General features: G+C 52.4%; 1 protein-coding gene across 11 annotated transcripts in view; it reads right to left on the reverse strand.

The window, feature by feature from the left end:
* Positions 1 to 16,075: 16,075 nt before the first annotated feature.
* Positions 16,076 to 20,190, reverse strand: part of PTPRU (protein tyrosine phosphatase receptor type U) — a 79,187-nt gene continuing 75,072 nt past the window's right edge. For 7 of the 11 annotated variants that reach the window (XM_059690479.1, XM_059690476.1, XM_059690477.1 and 4 more), the window contains 4 exons: positions 19,007 to 19,132; positions 18,718 to 18,875; positions 17,490 to 17,625; positions 16,076 to 17,264 (listed from right to left, as the gene is read on the reverse strand). In XM_059690479.1, the coding sequence (XP_059546462.1) occupies positions 17,202 to 17,264; positions 17,490 to 17,625; positions 18,718 to 18,875; positions 19,007 to 19,132 (483 nt within the window). In that variant the 3' untranslated portion in view covers positions 16,076 to 17,201. The remainder of the gene's footprint in view (positions 17,265 to 17,489; positions 17,626 to 18,717; positions 18,876 to 19,006; positions 19,133 to 20,190) is intronic. The other 4 variants (XM_059690478.1, XM_059690474.1, XM_059690482.1 and 1 more) reach the window with 3 other exon arrangements.

Genomic DNA, 20,190 nt, shown 5'->3' on the forward strand with positions numbered 1-20,190 from the left:
ACCACCATTAGTACAAGAATTGTTGTCCTCGCTAATATAATTTCTGTTTGCCAGATAAGAATAATTCCTGCTGTAATCAATACAATAAAAAATGTGTTAATTGTATTTCTTGGCAAGTGTGATCTGGGTTTCTGTACCTCCTCAAGCTTCTCTCAAGGTAGACAAACCTACCTGTTCCTCTTGTCGGTGAGATGCATTCTGACCACCGCCCACCCAGAGCTCACTAGTCTGTAGACTTATGGTGACTTTTCATGCTTCTCTTGCCACTCTAGCTAATATATATATATATAACTTCCTCTGGCCCAGGTGTGGTGCTAAGCACTTTGACAAGATTATCCCTAAGAAAGGGGCACCCTTCTTATCCCTATTTTACAGATGTGGAAACAGGTGTAGAATGGCCGAATGATTAACCCAAAGTCCCCCACACACTGAGTAGTGGAGCAGCCCTTGATCTCGGGTCTTTCTCATCTTAGAGCCTACACTCTCTGCATGCATTTTTCACCGGAGGGTGAAGATCGTCATCCCTCTCCAGATGTTCCCTCTCCTCCTCTTTGTCCTCCTTGTTCTTCTCCTCTTCTTCCCCTCACCTCCTCTTCTTCCCACCCCTTTGTGCATCACCCTACCCTTTCCCCTCCTCAGCTCTTACACACCGCTCAGCACTTCCAAGTACCCTTTGGATAGGCAGCCTGAGATGCAGCATTCCGTGTCGCCTGCTGGTACAGCAAGAGCGATATGACTTCAGAGGCCATCACCTTATGGGGAGGAGGTCCAGGGCTTCCAGACTCACCCTGGAGCTCTTCCCTGGGCTCCAGCGCCACCTGGATGGGAGATGACATATTGGAGTTCCCTTCACTCTGCCCAGACGCTCAGATGTGGAACTAGCTCTACCCTCGGTGTCGCCTTGCCACGGGGCCCCTTTCACACAGAGGTGCCAAGGGGCTTCTTCGGGACCTCGGGTGACCCTCACAGCATCCCAGAACGTAAAGCATCGTGCCCCTTGAGCGGAGAAACAGGCTCACTGTGCGACCTTGGGCAGCTGCTCCTTTGTCTCTACAGGCCTCGGTTCCTCGCAGGTAAAATCATCTTTCCCGGGACCGGGGCACTGAGCTTTGAGTCCCCCGCATTCTGGGTGTGCTCAAAGCACCCCCCCCCCAGGGGTCTCAAGACTGGATGTGGTCCACATGATGGTTCGGCTTGGCAGCAGCTGCTTCACATCCCCAGCAACAATTCCACTTCCTCCTGCCGGAAACTCAGCTCCGTGTATCTGGGCTGAATAAGTTGATTTGTAGATATTACCATTTCCTGGGGCTGCTCACATCAGAAGCAGCAGGAGTTGTTCCGAGTGCTTCTGAATGAGCCCAGAGTCCAGCTGGGACAAATCCATCCCCCCAAAACATCTGCCGGAAGGTGGCATTGAGTTATGTCATATTAGGAGAACATTTTATTTGGTTCCTGTAACCTATATTTAGTCAGAGTTGAATGACCCACTTCCCTGACTGGGGACTTTTCCTGTCAAGAGGAGTCCTAGGCGCTGACCACTGATTGAGTTACAGAGGGAAGAACGGTGCCAATGACAGGGTGAGGGGTATCTGGGCCTGGGCGGGGGCAGGAGAGGAGAGCCTGGGGCTGAGAGGGTCACACCAACGGGATAATTGGCTTCATGGGGTCTGTCCCCAAGCATAGGTGCCCCACAGATTCATTTCATCACTCATCCATCCACCTCTCACTCACTCAACGAACACTGCTCAGCCATTGGTGTGCAGGGGTAAGGTGCCAGGTGAAAGGGACACAGGGGTGATTGGCAGGTTGCCTTTACCCTCAAGGGACTCAGAGTCTAGCACAAGAGACAGAAACTCTGCCCCAAGAAGAGCAAAAATAGACACTAGGGCCCCAGCTGGTTTGGCTCAGTGGATAGAGCGTCGGCCTGTGGCCTGAAGAGTCCTGGAATCGATTCCGGTCCAGGGCACATGCCTGGGTTGTGGGCTTGATCCCCAGTAGGGGGCGTGCAGGAGGCGGCCAATCAATGGCTCTCATCATTGATGTTTCTCTCTCTCCTTCTCCCTTCTTCTCTGAAGTCAATAAAAATATATTTTTTAAAATAGACACCAAGGAGCAGGGGAAGGGAGCATGAATTACCTCAAGGGGAAGATGGGGCAGGTGTGGGTCTGAGGGTGGGTGCCCCCAAAGCAGACGGTGAGACAGGGCTCTGATGCCAGTGTTTTATGTGGGAGGTGACTCCATGTGAGGACGTGGAGAGACCGAGCAGGGGAGGGGTAAAGCCAACGAAGCATGGACGAGCGATGGGTTACAGCGGTGGGCGAGCTCAGTCCTGCTGGGACCCTCTGGGGACCAGGAGCTATCTCAGGGCCATCCTCCCAGAGGGCAGTCTGCCCACGACTCTCTGTTCTTCCAGTTGGCACCTGCCACACACAACTGCCTCAAAGACAAGCAAGTTGTCCAGGTGCCAGAGAGAACAGGAAAAAATGCAGGCATTTGGGGTGGAAGCTGTCAGCATGCCCAGAACTGTCTGCAGTTTCGGGAGCTCAGAAAGTCGAGGGGAGATGAGGCGGGGCCTCCACAGCACCTGCTACGGCATCTTTGGAGAGCTGGCGTCTGAGCTGCGTTTGAAGCGTGAGTGTGAGTTTTATCACTGCTGTGGTCGTGGGGGTGGCTAATCCAGGCAGCTGGAACAGTGTGTGGATGGGAGGGGAAGAAATGGAGCTGGCTCTAAGGCCAGAGGCTCTCAAGAAAATAACTTATCTTAGAATTAGTTATGGGGGCAATGTGAGTAGCCTTTATGCAGGGAAGATTTGGGTGGGGGAGAGAGAGAGAGAGAGAGAGAGAGAGAGAGAGAGAGAGAGAGAGAGAGAGAGAGAAACTTTATAGGGACAGCCCCCTGCAAAGGCAAAAAGGAATGGACCCAGAGGATGGGAAGAGACTGGCCTTCTACGGGGGGAGGGGGGGGCGGATTCTGTTCCTGAGGATGGGTGAGAACTGTTCCTGAGCTGGCTGAGAATGGGTTTAGCTGTCAGACAGAAGGGAATGCTTGAAGGAGTCCGTTACCTGTTGGGAGTGAGGAGTTGATGATTGGGAAAGGGAGAGAGCTTGAGGGGGATAGAGGACTTGGACAGTCCTTGAAGGTAAGGGGACTGGGAGCAGACTACAGGAAGGTCAGAGGAAGGATGGGCAGAGCTGGAGGCAGCTGACATTGGCGCGAGCACCTTGGCAATGTTGCCAGGACTCACTGGGTGCCTTTTTCTCATGGTTTCCCGGCATCTCAGAACAGGACTTGAGAAAGCAGATGGTTGCCTTGGGAAATGGCTAGGGTTTGGCAGGGCAGGGTGGCAAGAGGAGAATGCCAGCTTGCAGGCGCAGTGTTCCCGGGGGGCGGGCCTCACTGGCTTCCCATCTCCTTCCCTATCCTTGTACCAGGGAGAAGAACTGGTGAGGGTGCAAGCTGTAAAGACCCCCGCTGGGAGTCAGGGGACCTGGCTGCCACCCAAGTTCTGCTGCCCACTTTATGTGTGACCCTGGGCAAGTCACTTCCCCTCTCTGGGCCTCCATTTCGACACCTGTTAATTCAGAACTTCTCGACCTCAGACTAATGACACTTTGGGCCAGGTAACTCCTTGTTGTGGGCGCTGTCCTGAGCCATGTGGGACTTTTAGCAGCATCTCCGGTTACTATCCAATAAATGCCGGTAACATACACACACCTGCACTGTGAACCTCCTGTTGAAAATTGTTCCCTTTTGAAGACCACTGTATAAAAGAGGAGGAGGAGCAGAATACTAGCTACCCAGCCAACCCATGCACAAAAGGGCTCTCATGAGGAACACATTGTAAAAACGGGCACTGAACTGGTGGGGGCAGCAAAGGAGCCCAGATGCTGGGGTGGGAGTATTTGTCTCCATTCAGGAGACAGAGAGCATGCCAGGCATTTGAACAGGGAAAATTAAATGTAATAGAGTGTTAAGTAGTAAAAGGTTTAAAGGAAGACTCTGGCCTACCTGGTTTAGCTCAGTGGTGAGAGTATCGGCCCATGTTCCAAAGGGTCATGGGTTCAATTCCCGGTCAAGGCACGTATCTCGGTTGCAGGCTCAATCCCCAGCTGGGGTTAGGGTGCATGTTGGAGGCAACCAATCAACGTGTCTCTCTCACATCGATGCTTCTCTCGCTCTCCTCTCTCCCTTCCGCTCTCTCTAAAAATCAATAGAAAAATATCCTTGGGTGAGGATTTAAAAAAAAAAAAAGAGGACTCTGAGAAACACAGGAATGGGAAATGTAGGGGAAACGTACTGCCTCTAGCAATGACTACGGGTGTGGCTGAAGCCGGCCTGTGCCAGTGGCTGCCAAGTTAGGAGAGCACAGCCTGAGGGTGCAGTGGAGGTGGGCCCTGGTGGCTGCCACTGAAGAGCCCCACACCGAATGAAAGGCAAAACGAGTCCCACACGAGAAACGAGGTGCCTTCTGATGCTGCCACCTTGCAATGCCCTCTCCGCCCTGGGTTGACAGATACTAACATTGCACCCGCTGGCAAAGAGGACATGCTTCCGGGTCCGACCCCGGCATCACAAAGCAGGGCAACAATGGGTAGACTTGTAACTGAGGGACGATAAGGTGACAACAGCCACGGTCCTTGCCTTTGGCTAATCAGCTTCCACTTACACCTTCCACATGCTTTCGAACTGCCCTTCACAACAAAGCAACTAACTCTATGTTTCCACCTAAAAGCCAGTTATCCTTTGTGCAAATGCAACTCGGACACTTGCCTCAAAATGAGGAGATAATAGTCCCAGTGTCACTGTGTCCATCACTGGCTGTGGGAATGACTCCTCAAATTCAGCACAGGCGCGCCGGCTTTTCTGTTTCCTAAAAACTGAACGATAAAATTAACCTCCAACAACCTACATATAAATATTAATGGGAATGAGGAAAAATAACAAAATGGTTACCACCTTGATATAATTACAAACATAACAAGCAAAGCTACTATAGCCCTCCTTTCCACAATGGATCATAAAGCCACAACTTATATCTATGACTCCCTTCTTCCACTACCCATCCACTTTTCCCCCACCCTCAACCAGAACTTCAGCTATGTGCGGTTTTCACCAGGAAAAATGGGCCAAAATTTCATCCCTGAACGGTGAGAGTCCTCAGTTATCCTGCTTTGGGGGTTGACAATGTTTTCTGTTAACCCTTATAATTGGACAAGGAAGTACTGAGAGGTGCTCCAGAGAAGCCCTCAGTTTGACATGGTCCTCTGTGCCCCCATTATGTAGCGCACTCAATTTCACCTCAGTGATCAGGCTCAATCAATCATTCCATCCAGTAGAGTAACTCTTTTTTGTGGTTAAGAAAAAAAAAAAACACACAACTTTTTGCTTCAGTGTTTATTCAGTGACACCAGGATCTCAAATGGCAGTCTCATCCTCCCATTCACTGAGACCATCATTGTGTCCTGGTGTGGCCTCTTGGGAACAAAGATCTCCAAGCCAGCACAGCTCAGTTTTTGTAAGAAGCAAAAATTCTGCAAGGGGGTGACCAAGAATGACAGTGAGAGGAGGCTGTGTCCGTTGTCATGCAGCTTCTCAGTTTCAGATCCACCTGGAGGGCCTGCTTGTGGTACTACGACGTCCTCCCTCGCAGGCACGAGGTTAATCTTTGTCAACAGATGGCACTGGCAGGACAGGGGACTCTGTCTGAGTCCGGGTACTTTGCTTCTTCTTGGTGTGCAGGACACGGTCCTATGGTATCAGCAGCACCCCCACAGCTGGCTTCCCAAAGGCAAGATGGATGGAGCCCCAGCTCACTTCCCAGGATCTTCCCAATGATGGCTCCTCATTCCCCGCCAGCCTCTCCCCTCCCCCCCCCCCCCCGACCCCCCACTCTGTGGGAAACTCCTGGGCAGCCAGTGCCCCCGCTGGCTTTCCAGCACATTCAACAGCAACCGCCACAGGCAGCATCCAATTTCATCAGCACCTCAGCAAGTAGTTCTCTGCCCACTAACCTTGGCCCACCATCAGAACACCTCCAGCCTGGACAACCCAGTGAACTTTCCCACCATCCCCCAGACTGCAACCACAGCCTCTCGAGTGATCTGAACCCCAGCTACAAGGAGGATCCTCGCTCCCTTTCAAGTTTTTTTTTTTTAATTCTTTATTGTTGAAAGTATTACATGTCTCCTTTCCCCCCCATTGACCTCTCCCCGCCCACTCCCACCTCCCAGCACATGCCCTCACCCCCATACTGTCTGTGTCCATTGGTTATGCTTATATGCATTCATACAAGTCCTTTGGTTGATCTTTTACCCCCTCCCCCCTCCCCTGCCTTCCCTCTGAGGTTTGACGGTCTGTTCAATGCTTCCATGTCTCTGTAACTATTTTTGTTCATCAGTTTATGTTGTTCCTTATATTCCACAAATGAGTGAGTTCATGTGATATTTATCTTTCTCTGACTGGCTTATTTCGCTTAGCATAATACTCTCCAGGTCCATTCCCCTTCTAAGTTTGATTCCTTGAACACTCTCCTTCAATTTCCATGGTATTCTTTAGAGTTCCCTTTATTCCCCTTTAGTTCATTCGATGTGGTTTCTGTCCCCTGATTGAACCTTGACTGACCAGAACCACTTGCACTTCCACACCTTGATTAATGGACTCCAGTGTTTCAGTGATGAGGGAGACAGCACTACACAATGCTGTCCGAATCAAAGCATATATTACCTCCTTTCAAGGTTTGTTTCCCAGCTAGCACCATACTTGAGCCTTCAATAAGCCATTCTACCTTCAATTAAGCCATCTGCTTTCAGGTGATGAGTTATATGTAAGACCAGTTAATTCCATGGGAATGAGCCTGCTGCAGCTCTTCCTTTGAAATGAAATGAGTTCCTTGAGAAGAGGCAATTCTGGGTAGAATACCATGATGGTGGATGAGGCAGTCTGTAAATCATGGGGGTGATATAGACAAAAGCATTACAGGCAGGGACAGCAAATCTTATCCAGAAAATTGTTCTATTCCGGTAAAGAAGAATCGCTTCCCCCTACATGACGGAAGAGGTACAATGAAATCAACCTGCCACCAGGTAGATGGCTGGTCCATCCAGGGAATGGTGCCATCTTGTAGGCTCATGTTGGTGCCATATTGTGAGTTTATGAGCACCCAGCAGTGATGGCATCCAAGACAGCCCTTAGTAAGGGGAAGTTCATGTTTTTGAGCCCATGCATATCCCCTATCCCTGCCACTATGGCAACTGCGTTCAGGGGCCAATTGGGCAAGCACGGGGATTGCTGGGTAAAGAGACTGATAACCACAACGCATGTCATAATGTTCACTGATTATTGGAAGCCTCCCTTGCAGAGGATTCCCTTTAGTAAACATTCACATGGGACACAAATCGGTCTACGCCTACTCTGAAGCGTCCATCCACATACCTCTTCCCCAGAAGACTTTGCCACCAACTTTCCAATCCTGTTCCTCTGACCATCAAGCCAAACTATACCATCAACAGCTGCTCATGAATCCCTGTACATCCATACTTCTGGCCAGCTCTAATTCCAAAATGGGCAACCAACTATACTACTTAAAGTTCTACCCACTGAAAAAACAGTTCTTCAGCACTGTCCCCCAGGGCCACTCAGATGGGGTTGCAGTCTTCTGTTTTGGATGGTACCAGCCTATTGTATAGCACCAGCCGTAAACCAGACTTGAGTTTTTATTCCTCGGTCAACTGGTCATAAGGAACTCCGCAGGAAGCCATAGGCATGTTTGAGAAATAGGAAGCAATGAAGCAGGAGTCAGAATCATTGGCTCGTGTAGCTTCATAACTTCCAGAGTTGCCCACGTGAAGTCTCTTTCACACCACCCCCGTCTGATGGTAGATTGCTGCTTCGCAAAGCTCAGTGTATGGCTAGTTGTGTCACGAGAATCCTAAGTGGGAATCTCAGGCTGAGGTCACCTGGTGGCCCACAGTTAGGCACCTAGTCTCTACCACAGTCCCGTAGCAAGCTCGAAGCTGTTTCTCAGGAGAACGAGTGTTATCTGCGTAAGAAGGAATGGGTTACTCAAATCCCAGAGGTCTGTTCTGTCATCTCTCTTTGGGGCCTTGCCTGAGACTCCATATAGCATCCATACGTACTATAAAATTTCTGAAAATCATTGGCTCTACTGGATTACAGGATGAACTGGTAGAAAGACTTTTACGGAAGCCTTTACTTGCTACTGAGCCTTCAAAGCTGGAAGTCTACTGGGGATTTCATTGATGGGTCAAAGCAGCTCGCACAAACGGGATATATGTTTCTTCTAAAACCCAAAAGCCTGCCAAGCCCACCCTCTTTTTCTAAGGTTGGTAGTGTAAGGTGCAGCAATTTGACTTTCACCTTGGAGGGGATATCTCAACACGTTTCATACCATTGAACCCTCAGAAACCTCACTAAGATAGCAAACCTCTGAAACGTGGCGGTACTTCTCACCATAGGGTACTTCCTGTTCATCAGAGGCAATCAGCTTGTCATCAGTGTAGTGCACCAGTGTGATGTTTTGCATAATGTCAAGGTGATCACATTATCTGTGGACGGTATAATGGCAGAAAGCAAGAATCGACTTAGCTCCGAGGCAAGACTGTGAAGGTGTACTGTTGGCCCCTTCAGGTAAAAGCAAACTGTTTTTGGTAGTCCTCACAAATTCATATAGGAAAAAAAGGCAGTAGCTCTCTCAGTGGTTATATACCAAGTGCTGTACTGAGTTGCTCCAGGAAAGATGATTTCTGGGACAGAAGCTGCAATTGAATCACCACCCGATGAAGCACACAATATTCTAGTCATTCTCCAAAACCCATCCAACCTCTGCACAGGCCAGCAGGCAAGTTAAATGGTGATGAAATAGGAATTGCCACCTCTGTCTATTCCAGTCTTCATTAATCCCTAAAGTTTCCCCTGGGATAGAGAAGTACTCCCAGTTTACTATCATGGTAGAGAAAAGAAGTTTCAGGAACTTCCATTTTTTCCAGAATTCCTTCCATAATTGCCCTCACTTCCTGAGTCAGAGACCCAATACAGGGATTCTTTCCTAAGTTACACCCAAACTCCCACGTGAACAACTTGGCAATGCTGTAAATTTAACTGGTGCTTACATTCTGTGACCCACACAAGTAGATATTTTACTTTCACCAATATCAGCTCTATAGCTACATGAAATAAGAGATGTTTTCATGGAAGCTCTGTGGTTTTCAAACCAGGATTTGAGCTAATTAAACCGCTTGAACGTATCTTTTTTTTTCCTTGAGTGCTTCAGGGCATTCAAGAACCCATCCCATACCACAGTCCTTGCAGTCACATCACTCATGTGATGGTCAGGTGTAGTGGTCACTTGGGCTCCCAAGACACTGACTTCAGTAGGCATCACATCAAAATCCATTGCAGGTGACAGCATAATGACGATGCCACCGTGCTGTGGATTGCTAGCATCCCAGGTCCCACTGGCAGGGAGCTCAGCACTGTGCTCAAGTCCATGGGCAACAAAACCAATCAAAATTGCACTTTCGGGGATCTGTTTCCTGGGACCACCCCTGCTCCTGATTCTATATCAATTAAATCCAGACAGGAGACAGAGCTCATAGCCCATCGTTTTAATATGAAAATTTTAATATAAAGAATTACCTTGCAAAGGGTAGTTAATTACTAGCAGAGGTAAAAAGACAGTGCTAAGGGACCCAGAAGTAGCAGGAACAAGGCACCCAGAAGAAAAGGTGTTCTGCAAATAAAAAATGAAGACTACTATGTTCAGGCTGAGGGAGAGTGAATAGTGAAGGAACTAAGGACTGAGGAGAAGTACTGAGGACTGATGCAGAGTGCCTCAGTGAGGGTGGGATGACCGCGAGAACATGCAGCCTCTAGTGGCTAAGAAACTTGCCAGGGAGTGTGGTCTGTAGAAGTGGCCTTCAGGAAAGTGAGGTTTGAGGGTATATCTGGAGCTGGATTACAAGAGTCGCTGAGGTTTGGGTTCCTGTACTGGGTAGTTTTTTATTCAATAGAGGGAGGACCAGAATCTGGAAAATTGCCTTCCTGCTGCAATCACCGTACAGCAGCGGTTCTCAACCTGTGGGTCGCGACCCCTTTGGGGGTCGAACGACCCTTTCACAGGGGTCGCCTAAGACCATCGAAAAACACATATATAATTACATATTGTTTTTGTGATTAATCACTATGTTTTAATTATGTTCAACTTGTAACAATGAAAAGACATCCTGCATATCAGATATTTACATTACGATTCATAACAGTAGAAAAATTACAGTTATGAAGTAGCAACGAAAATAATTTTATGGTTGGGGGTCACCACAACATGAGGAACTGTATTAAAGGGTCGCGGCATTATGAAGGTTGAGAACCACTGCCTTACAGTGTCCCCCTTGCGCCCTCTACTGGCGAAGTCTATCATTGCTCCAGCAGGCACAAGAACTCTTACAGGGTGCAGCTCCAGGATCACCAAGCAGGGCAAAGAAGGGTGTGTTTCGAGCTCAGAGACAATAAATCCATAGCCGGCATTGGGGAGAGGCAGGTATGGAAGGGAGCAGAGGGTTCACTAGGGGCCTTTGGGGGCGAGGGTCAGGCATGGGCTGGAGCCCTGGGGAGAGAACTGTTCCCAGCTCTCTTCAAAAAGAGAATGCAGCCACATAGTAAACACAGCTCAAGAAAGCCACATTGTTCTGCTTTCAAAAGAACATAAAATTCCTGGGCAGGCTCCCTCTCCCCACCCCTGGGAGCGAGTAGGAAGGAGCTGAGACGCATTTCATTTTTCTTGAAGAGGCTTTCTCAGTTCCTTGGCTCCTGCTCACTCACCACCCCCACCCCCACCCCCACCCCCCCACCCCCGCCACCCCACACCCCACCATTTGCAGCTTCACCTGATATTCAAACACTCATTCGACAGCATTTCCAGCAGACCTTCTAGACCAGTGATCGGCAAACTGCGGCTGGGCAAATCGTGGCTCGCAAGCCACATGTGGCTCTTTGGCCCCTCAAGTGTGGCTCTTCCGCAAAATACCAGCTCTTCCACAAAATACCGACTTCTGCGCATGGGCCACGAAGTTTCAATCGCACTGTACGTGCACGCCCGCACGTGGTATTTTGTGGACGAGCCACACTCAAGGGGCCAAAGAGCCCATGTGGTTCGCAAGCCTCGGTTTGCCGACCGCGGTTCTAGACCACTGAGTCTGGGAAGCTGCCTGACGATGGGCCTCAGCTAAGTCTGTCTACGCGGCCCGAGCTGAGCCTGGCGGAGCCTCGGGGTTGAGAGGGCAGACTGAGTCGCGGACAAGAAAGAGACTGCAGGCACTTCACGTGGCTCACGTTCAGACTTTCCGGCACGTCTGGGATGGTTCCAAGAGCAAAGGCGTTGGAGCCGAGTGACATGGACTCTAATGCTACCTCGGTTCTTTTCTCGTTGTGTATCCTTAAGTGATTCGCCTTGCCTCCCTGAACCTGCTTCCTTACTATCACATGGTTTTGGTAATATGTACCTCTCAGGGTTTCTGGAAGGTTAGGGACAATGTCTGTATTAAGTATAATGCAGGGACCTACCAGGGTGAGTGCCCAGGCCCGTCAGACCACAGCCCAGGCCACACCCACGGTCTCAGCAGACTGAGAAAGCAGATGTTTAGGCCAGTGGCCTGCCACCACTGAGCCACGTCAGCCCTGTTAATGGGGTTTATTGTTTGTTTGTTTGTTCTTTTTTTCCATTGCAGTTGACATACAATATTCTATTGGTTTCAGGTATTAGACATTAAATAACTTATAAAGCGATCGCCCCAATAAGTCTAGCACCCAGCTGGCACCATACATAATTATGACAATATTATTGATTACATTCCCTGCCATTGTCACTGACGTTGAACCAGTGGTGCCTCCTTGGAATGGGCTTCTAAAGAGCACCTCGTCCCACCTCCTCACTGGGCTGATCGGGAGACTGAGCCCCAAAGACCGCAGATGTTTGCTCAAGGCCACACAGCATGGTGGTGGCTGAGCCAGCCCTGGAACCCAGCTCGTGGCATCAAGCCATTGGACCATCTGGAAGACTAAAAATAACATGCTTAAAGTATGGGCTTTAAAGGAAGACAGGCAGTTTGAATTCTGGCCTTGCACCTTTCATTCATTCAACAAATATTCATTGAGTCTGTGCTAGGCACCATGCTCAGTGCAGGGGGCACAGAGGGCCAGGTCCACATGGCCCAGCTCTCTCACCGTCTGGTGGGAGAGGCAGTGAACAAACAACCAATGAATAACAAGCTGATCACCCACTGTGAAAAGGCCACTAGGGACATAGGACGCAGGGCCCTGAGAGGGACAGGGACAGTGGGGCAGGGAGGCACCTCAGGGCATTCAGAAAGGACCTCTGAAGGAGGGGCCATCTGAGCTGAGACCCGGACACTAAGGACCAGTCATACAGAGACTAGTGAAGGGCATCCAGGCACAGAGTGTGAAGTGATGAGAAGACATGAGGCCAGAGGGACAGGATCAGAGAAAGAGCAAAGGCAGCCCAGCTAGTGTGGCCCAGTGACTGAGCATCAACCTATGAACCAGGAGGTCATGGTTCGATTCCTAGTCAGAGCACAATCCCCGGTTGCGGGGCTATAACCCCAGTAGGGGGCATGCAGGAGGCAGCCAATCAATGATTCTCTCTCATCGATGTTTCTATCTCCCTCTCCCTCTCCCTTCCTCTCTGAAATAACAAAAATGAGAGAGAGAGAGAGAGAGAGAGAGAGAGAGAGAGAGAGAGGCCATATTAGGCAAGGCCTCCAAGGTCAGGGCCAGGAGCTCAGCTTTTACTCAGAGCAGTAGGAGGTCACTGGAGGGTCGGAGCAGGCAAGTGATGGGACCTGGCTTATTTTTTTTCAAACGATCACTGGCTGCTGCCATGTGAGGGACATCTGTGTGACCTTGGGCAAGATGCTTAAGCCTCTGAGCCCGATCGCCTCTCTAAAATGGAAGAACCTCCCCCCCGCCAGGTTTCACCGGAGGCTGGCATGACAACACACACAGAGCATTAGCACCATGCCCCATGCAGTGTACGCGCCAAATAAAGCTTTGCTATTTTACACCACTGTGTCCAAAGCCCTCGTCCTCCGCCAGCGTGGCCTGCACCTGTTGAAACCATAGGTCCTTCCAATCCCATCCACACAGCCCAGCCTCCCACGGCCTGAGAGCACCACAGCCCGTGTTTTTTTCTTCTTTCATTTCCAGGATGAGGCACCGAGGCCCACTGAGAGTCAGGACCCCCGTGACCCCCGTGACCTCAGTGCCCCCGTGAAAAGGAGGCCCTCAGACTAAGGGCCCCAGGCCCCAGGGTCCCTGATCTCTCCACGCATGGCAAGGTAGGTTCTTGTTGGTTCTGGAGCCTATGCAATGACACCCTTATTTCTGCACAGCCCTCAGCCATGGGGGTGTCTATTAAACTCTTGTCCATCAGAAGACCGCCAATGGTGGTCAGCAGGATCCCAGTGACAGGGAGGCAGCCAAGGCCTGCTCTCAATTAGGGCCTTGAAAATGGCCTTAGCATCTATCAAAGTCACGGATCCATCTCCTGGGTGCCCAGGATATATAACAGGTCCCAATCAGAGGCCAGCAGAGAGGCCGTGAGAAGTAATAATTGCCTTGGCAGGTTCCTACAGGAGATTTATTGTGACATAAAGAAACAAATTTAGCTGCCGGCAGTACCAGGCAGCCGGCCCATCCACGCTTGCAGGAATCCTATTTGCCGGGGTTGGGTGGGTCTACCCACTCGGGCTGGGCCCGGGGACCATTCATCGTCTTGTGCTCCAGGCCGCCTTGTCCAAGAGGCTACCACCTCTGACACATTCCGCAGCATTTGGAAATCAGTGCCCAGTTCACAAATGACTCGTGGTGCTGCACCAAGCGATCCTCTGGCTTTTGACACCACCCAGATCATCCATAGAGCAAGATGATTAAAGGCCCAGGCTGCAGTCAGCCTAAACGTGGGCTCAGATTCAAGTCCAGACGCCGTCATGTACTGGCTGTGACTCTGGGGGAGTAAACTGCCTCTCTGAGACCCCATTTTCTCTGAAAGGAGGAGGAGCGATGCCTCCTCTAAGGAGCTGTTGTAGGAATGAAGAGAAAAAGGTAGAAGGCATCTAACAGAGTAATAGGTGCCAAACAAAAAGCGGTGGTGACCATCTTTATTATCCACGGCCTTCAACATTATCCTATGGGATGGCACTTATGGAGGGGCAGTGACTTTGCTAGTTTTGGGGTTTTCTTTTTACTACGCTAGCTCTTTTTAGGCATCTTATCTCTATACTTCACCACCAATCCTGCAGGTAGCTATTGTTATGTTGATTTTCTAGCTTAGGAAGCAGAGTGGTTAAGGCACTTGAGCAAAGTCACCAGCTGGTGGAATGCAGAGCTGGGGATGGGATGCTGGCTTGCTGGTTCTGGAGCTAGTGCTCCTCCTAATACACAGCCTACCTTCCCAGCTCCTCGGAAAGGCCACTAGTCAGACAGATTGGCACAACCACACTTGCATCTTCCTTCCCTCCCTTCTTACCTCCCTCATTTCTCGAGCACCAGCTCCAAGATCAGCCCTTTGCTGGCCAATGAGCACAATAAAATGAACAAAGAAATACTTCTTGCCCTTGAGAAGGTCAATACCTGATGGGGCAAAGAGTAAAGCTATATCCACATTGCCTAGAAAACATGTATCAGTTAGTTTTTGCTGCATAACAAACAATCCCAAGAATGTATTGTTTTGTTTTAAAAGAAAGAACAATTTATTATCTCTCCCAGTTTGGGGGACAGTTTTTGCTAGGTTTAATCATGCAGCTACACTCACCTGACAGGTCGGCCAGGCTGGAAGTTCCAAGATGCCTAGTTTGCAGGTCTGACAGCTGGTCCCTGCCATTCGTAGGTTACACTGGTACTTCTCCATGTGCCCTCAATCTTCAGGGAGGCTTGCCAGGCTTCCTTACATAGCAGAGTTCCAGAAGGGCAAACAAAAGCTGCAGCGCCCCTTGAGGTTTAGGATCCAGAATTTGACATCACTTACGCCACATTCTATTGGTCAAAGCAAGCCACATTCTGTTGTTTAGCTAGTATCGGACATACATTCGTGACCTATCACGTAAGGTTCAGCAGTCAGTGCAGAAGGAGTGTGAGCAGGCCAGTCGAGCTAGGCGAGATCCTAATTAATACATTTTTAGTTCAGAGTAAAGGGTGTGGAATTGTGTGGTTAGAATGGGTCATATCCTTTAACCAATAGAAAAACCGAGGCCCACAGAGTCAGCCAGTGTGCAAGCCGAACCAGTTCATCATAGAGCCAGTCTTCATGTGAAGAAATTGAGGCCCAGAAACAAGGGGGGAGCAGGGGTCTTGCCCAAGGTCATGTAGCAAGTTTGTGAGAACCAGGAGTGACACAGGTCCCTACCAGCCAGCCCACTCCTCCCCTCCAGCCCCCGAGGAAGCCTCAGGCTGGGAATGGGCTGAACCTGGGCAGCAGGACGACCGTCCCCAGATGCGTGTCCCCTCTGTCCCCTCTCTGCTGTGTGCTCATAAGTAGTCCTTTCAGCACACCTGGCACCACGCAAGACACTTAACCACAATGTCTTCTGCTCCTAACAGGACTGTTCCCATTTTACAGATGGGAAACCAAGACCTGGAGAGGACAGTTGACTTGCCACCCAGGGCCTCACAGCTGGTGAGGCCCGTGTGCCTGACACCAAAGCCTGAGCCTCCCAAGCTGCCCCCAAAAGAGCTCAACCCAGGTCCAGGCCCCCAGGGGTGAGAGGCAGCTCTGGGACCCTCGGAGGTCTCAGGATAAAGCCCACTGCCCGGTGAAGAGGCCTGGGAGGAGGCAGCAACAAGCCAGAGTCCCTCGGAACCGCCTCTGCAAATGGAAGGGCCCTGCGTGATGCTCTGGTCCCCACCTCCACCATTTTATGGGAAAACGGATGCCAGACCAGCACGCAGGCCTCTGACCCCCAGTCCAGGGCCCGCTCACTGACTGGGACGCTGGGGCAGGTGAGCAAGCCCCAGTCAAGCTGGTCAGACACACGCCAGGCCGCTCTGTGGCATTCAGAGAGCACGTTTATTTACAAAGCACTTGACAAACATCAGCTTTTGCCTCCCCACAGCCCCTGCGAGGTAGGTCAGTAGTCATATCTAAAGTTTACAGATGGGGAATCTGAGGCACGGAATGGGGGTGTGGCCTGCCCCGTTGTAAAGAGAGCTTCCCACCCACCCATCAAAACTAAAAAAAAGCATCGATCCTCCACTCCAAAACACACCTTCTTCCTCTGAACTCTCAGGGTTGGGAGCAGCCCTCACCTAACAGTGCTCTCTCCCCAGTTGGCAGCCTGATCGGGAGCCACAGGAACCTCAACCCCACGGGCTGTTGTTCAGCCTTATTGTTCAGACTGTCACTGGCCCAGGCTGAGCAGGACCCGGCCAGTGAGGCCGGGAAGTTATAGGCAGAGGCGCCTGAGGTTGTGTCTCATTCTGCAGACGTTGGGTCAGGCAGGGAAGGGGTTTCGTGTCGGGCAGGGGAGGGGTGGGCAGATCCTGGTTCAGGGAACTCAGAGCACATGTCAGGGAAGCAAAAGTGGGAGGGATCATGAGCAAGATTTCCCAGGGGCTACGGGGCGCAGTGCTGGAGGAGGGGCTGCGGTTCCGCCTGGGGAACCTCAGTCCGATGTGCCCACTGGCAAATCAGAGCAAAGCCCAGTCTCCCCAGGACCGCAGGGACTGGGCCAGATGGGATTCTAGATGCCAAAGCCCAGTGCACTCCCTGCTCATGTGGAGCCATGCTGGGTGGAACCTTGGCCTGGTACACATCCCACCAAGGGCTGGGATACAGTCACGGGGCTTGAGCCTAGTCCCCCCGAGCAAGCAGTTCTGAGTTCCTGTCACTCTGCCAGGCAGTGCCTGGCCTCTCGGCACAGGCCAGCAGGGCCCCACGCAGGTGGGCTGGGCTGCAGTCTTGCTAAGCTCCTCCTTGGCCCCCAGGCTGCCCACGGTACATTTGGCAAAAGGCCCTGCCCCCTGTGAAGGCAGCACCAAGAAGGCCCATCACCCACTCCAGTGCCTTCCCTATGGGTTGTGGTTGAGCAGAGTTGGGGACACAGGTCTTCCTCTCGGTCGGGATGACGGGCCTGGCCCTGAGTGCACAGTGGGTGCTCCAGGCCAGGGGCCCCCGCTATCTTGACTCCAGCCCCTCCAGGTACTCCAGAGCCATATCATAGCAAAAGTGGTACTGATCCTGGGGAGAGGAGAGAAGGAGCCATGAGCCGGGGAGGGGGCAAGCATGAGACCGGGCCCGTCTTGGGGAGAAGGGGAAATAGAGGACACATTTTGGCACCACAAGACTAACTGTGGGGGACCCGAGGCCCAATTGTGGGGACTGGATATGGGAGAGTGGGGACTGAGGGGACTGGCTGGGCATGGAGGTTGGAAGAGGCGGGGCACAGGGCACATGGCACCTCACCAGGGTCTCCACCATATTGGGTTTGTAGTTCCTAAGCGTTTTGGCAGCAAAGAAAACGTCCACCAGGTTGTGGCAGCGAATCATCTCCAGGACCGTGGCGCAGGCGCAGAAGGTGCCGCTGCGGCCACCCCCATTTCTAAATGAGACACAAAAGGTTTGGGGTAAGGCTTGGGGGAGGAGGGTGAACTCCCGGGTAAAGAGCAGGGCCAGGGTCTGGGAACCCAGAAGGGAGGGGCTGGGAGCCCAGAGGTGAGGGCAGGGCCAAGGCACCCAGAAGGGAAGGGAAGGGAAGGGAAGGGAAGGGAAGGGAAGGGAAGGGAAGGGAAGGGAAGGGAAGGGAAGGGAAGGGAAGGGGGCCCAGAGGTGAGCAGGAGGGTAAGGGGGCGGAGTCTGGGCCAAGACTGACATCCAAAGCTGAAGGTCTCTAGGAAGACAGCCTCCAGGAGACACGGCCGATTCTGAGGAGGAGGAAGGCATACTCCCAGAGGAAGAATGACAGCAACAGAGGAGGGCCACGGAGCAGCAAGCAAAACCCAGAGAGCAGGATGGGAAGCGAATACTGAGAATACCGGTCACCCCAGCAATGCAGACACGGGTGCAAACACAGGTACACCCTGAGTCTCCACAGCCTGTCCCCGTCCCTCTCCCTCCTCTGTTCCTGTAACTCAGGGTGTGATGTCCTCTTGGGAGATGGGGGACTGGACAGGCCCTCAGCCCGGTCTCTAGAGTCTCTCCCACTAGAACTGAAAGCCCGAGAGGCAGGCCAGGCCCGACCCGGCTCCCTGTCCCCGCATCCAGTACGCCCAGCCCGGGAAGGGCCAGCAAGTCTGAAAGCAGCAAAGGAGTGACTGCAGCAGACACGAGTGCATAAATGAATCGTGGGTGGGGCACATGAATTCATTAATTAGTGAGTTCGTTAATTACTGAAAGGGTGAAAAGGTTCTATGTGAGCATTCATGAACAAAGACCAGAAATCCACTGGCTTAAAACATGTGCTACAGGATCACAAGAGCCTGGCAGGGCCCTCATGACATGGGCAAAGTCAACCATCACACACGGAGCTCTGGGCAGTTCTGCAGGGTCAGAGCTGACAAGGATCCTCCAGGGAAGGCAGGGCCAGGCGCCCGGGAGCCAGGGGCTTTGGTGCCAGTCTTGAGGCCGGCCTCTCACGCTGGACCTTTCTCTCCCGCTCCCCGCCCCCTCCCGCCCGAGGCAGGCCCGCACTCACAGGCAGTGCACGACCGTGCGCCCGTCCCCGCTCTCCGCCTGCCACCTGTCCACCTCGGCCAGCAGGCGCAGGAAGGCCTTCTTGGAGTCCGGTGTGTCCCGGTACGCGGACCAGCGCAGGAACTGGAAGTGCCGCACCAGCAGGTGCCCCTCCTGCAGCTGGGGGTGTGGGCAGCCAGCCAGGGGGCATGAGCACCGGGGTGACCAGGCCCCCGGTGACCTCGAGCAGGTCCCGACAGGCCACACCCACCGCCACCCCGCTTCTCACCCTGGGGCTCCAGATCACTCACCCTCGAGATGTTCTGCACCCGGAAGACACGGGCCACCAAGTCCTCGTCCGCGGAGCCTGACACAAACTCCACCTCCATGAGGCCATACTGCTGCCGGCCCGGCTCCGGCCAGTACTGCAGGCACGGCTGGCGGCACGAGCAGGGAGACGGGCGCTGAGCGGAGCCTCCGGGCAGCTGCCACTCACCCACCCCAACCTCCACACTTGCGCTGGGACTCCCACGCACCCTGGCCCACCCACTCACTCCGGACTCCTCTTCAGAGCCACCCACTCCCCACCACTCACCCACAGACTGCATGCACACCTGCCTGGTGTGTTTGCCGACACACCCGGGGCAGCTGAGACAAACCCCTCAGAGTGGGTGCCCTGGTGCTCTACAGCCACACCTAACCCACCTCCACAGGCTGCCTTCGCCCCGGGGCAGGCCTCATCGGCCCTCATGTCCCTGCAACCCGCCCCCTGGTCCTCTCTCTCACTACCTCTGTCCCCCAGCATCGGCTCAGAGGTAGGGTGTCCCTGATGCTGCCACACAGCTCAGCTCCCGCCCAAGACCACTCCGCGGAGTCAGGGACCTACACGTATCCCCCTCCAGGCCACAGACTCGAGACAGCAGAGGGACAGAGGCGGCAGGGCCCCCACACACATACACACAAGTGCTCCGGGCTAGCCGGTCCCAGGCCCCAGCTTCTAGTCTCAGCTCTTCCTGATTCTGGGCCCATTTTTCTGCCTGTGAAGTGGCCCCACGCGCCTCCCAGACAACTTCAGCTCCACTGCTTCCCGCTCTGACCACACCTTCCTCTTTCAGCCTGGGCTTCGGGCAAGTCCTTGCATTCAGGCCTTTGCACATGCTGCTCCCTCTCCATGGGTCACTCATCCTCCAACCTCCGAAGCAGCTCTCACCCTCATCATCTTCATCCCTGCCACGTACTGAGAGCCTGTGTACTCGACATGGCCCAGCGCTACGCATCCTACCTATGCCTGACATGGTGCTGACAATAGCCCCATGAGCGAACAGGTGCTCTGATGGTGCCCGTTTCACAGAGAAGGAAACGAAGGCTCAAACTATCTCCTAGATCGAACAGTCAGAAAGTAAAGAGGCTGGAACTATTTCTGCCTCAAAGATCCGCCATGATGGGCAGTTTAGTTCAGCAACTAATTGGCTCTGGAAGGAGGCAGCGCAGAGTA

Source organism: Myotis daubentonii, chromosome 3 (genome assembly GCF_963259705.1).
Source record: "Myotis daubentonii chromosome 3, mMyoDau2.1, whole genome shotgun sequence".
NCBI classification, from domain to species: domain Eukaryota; kingdom Metazoa; phylum Chordata; class Mammalia; order Chiroptera; family Vespertilionidae; genus Myotis; species Myotis daubentonii.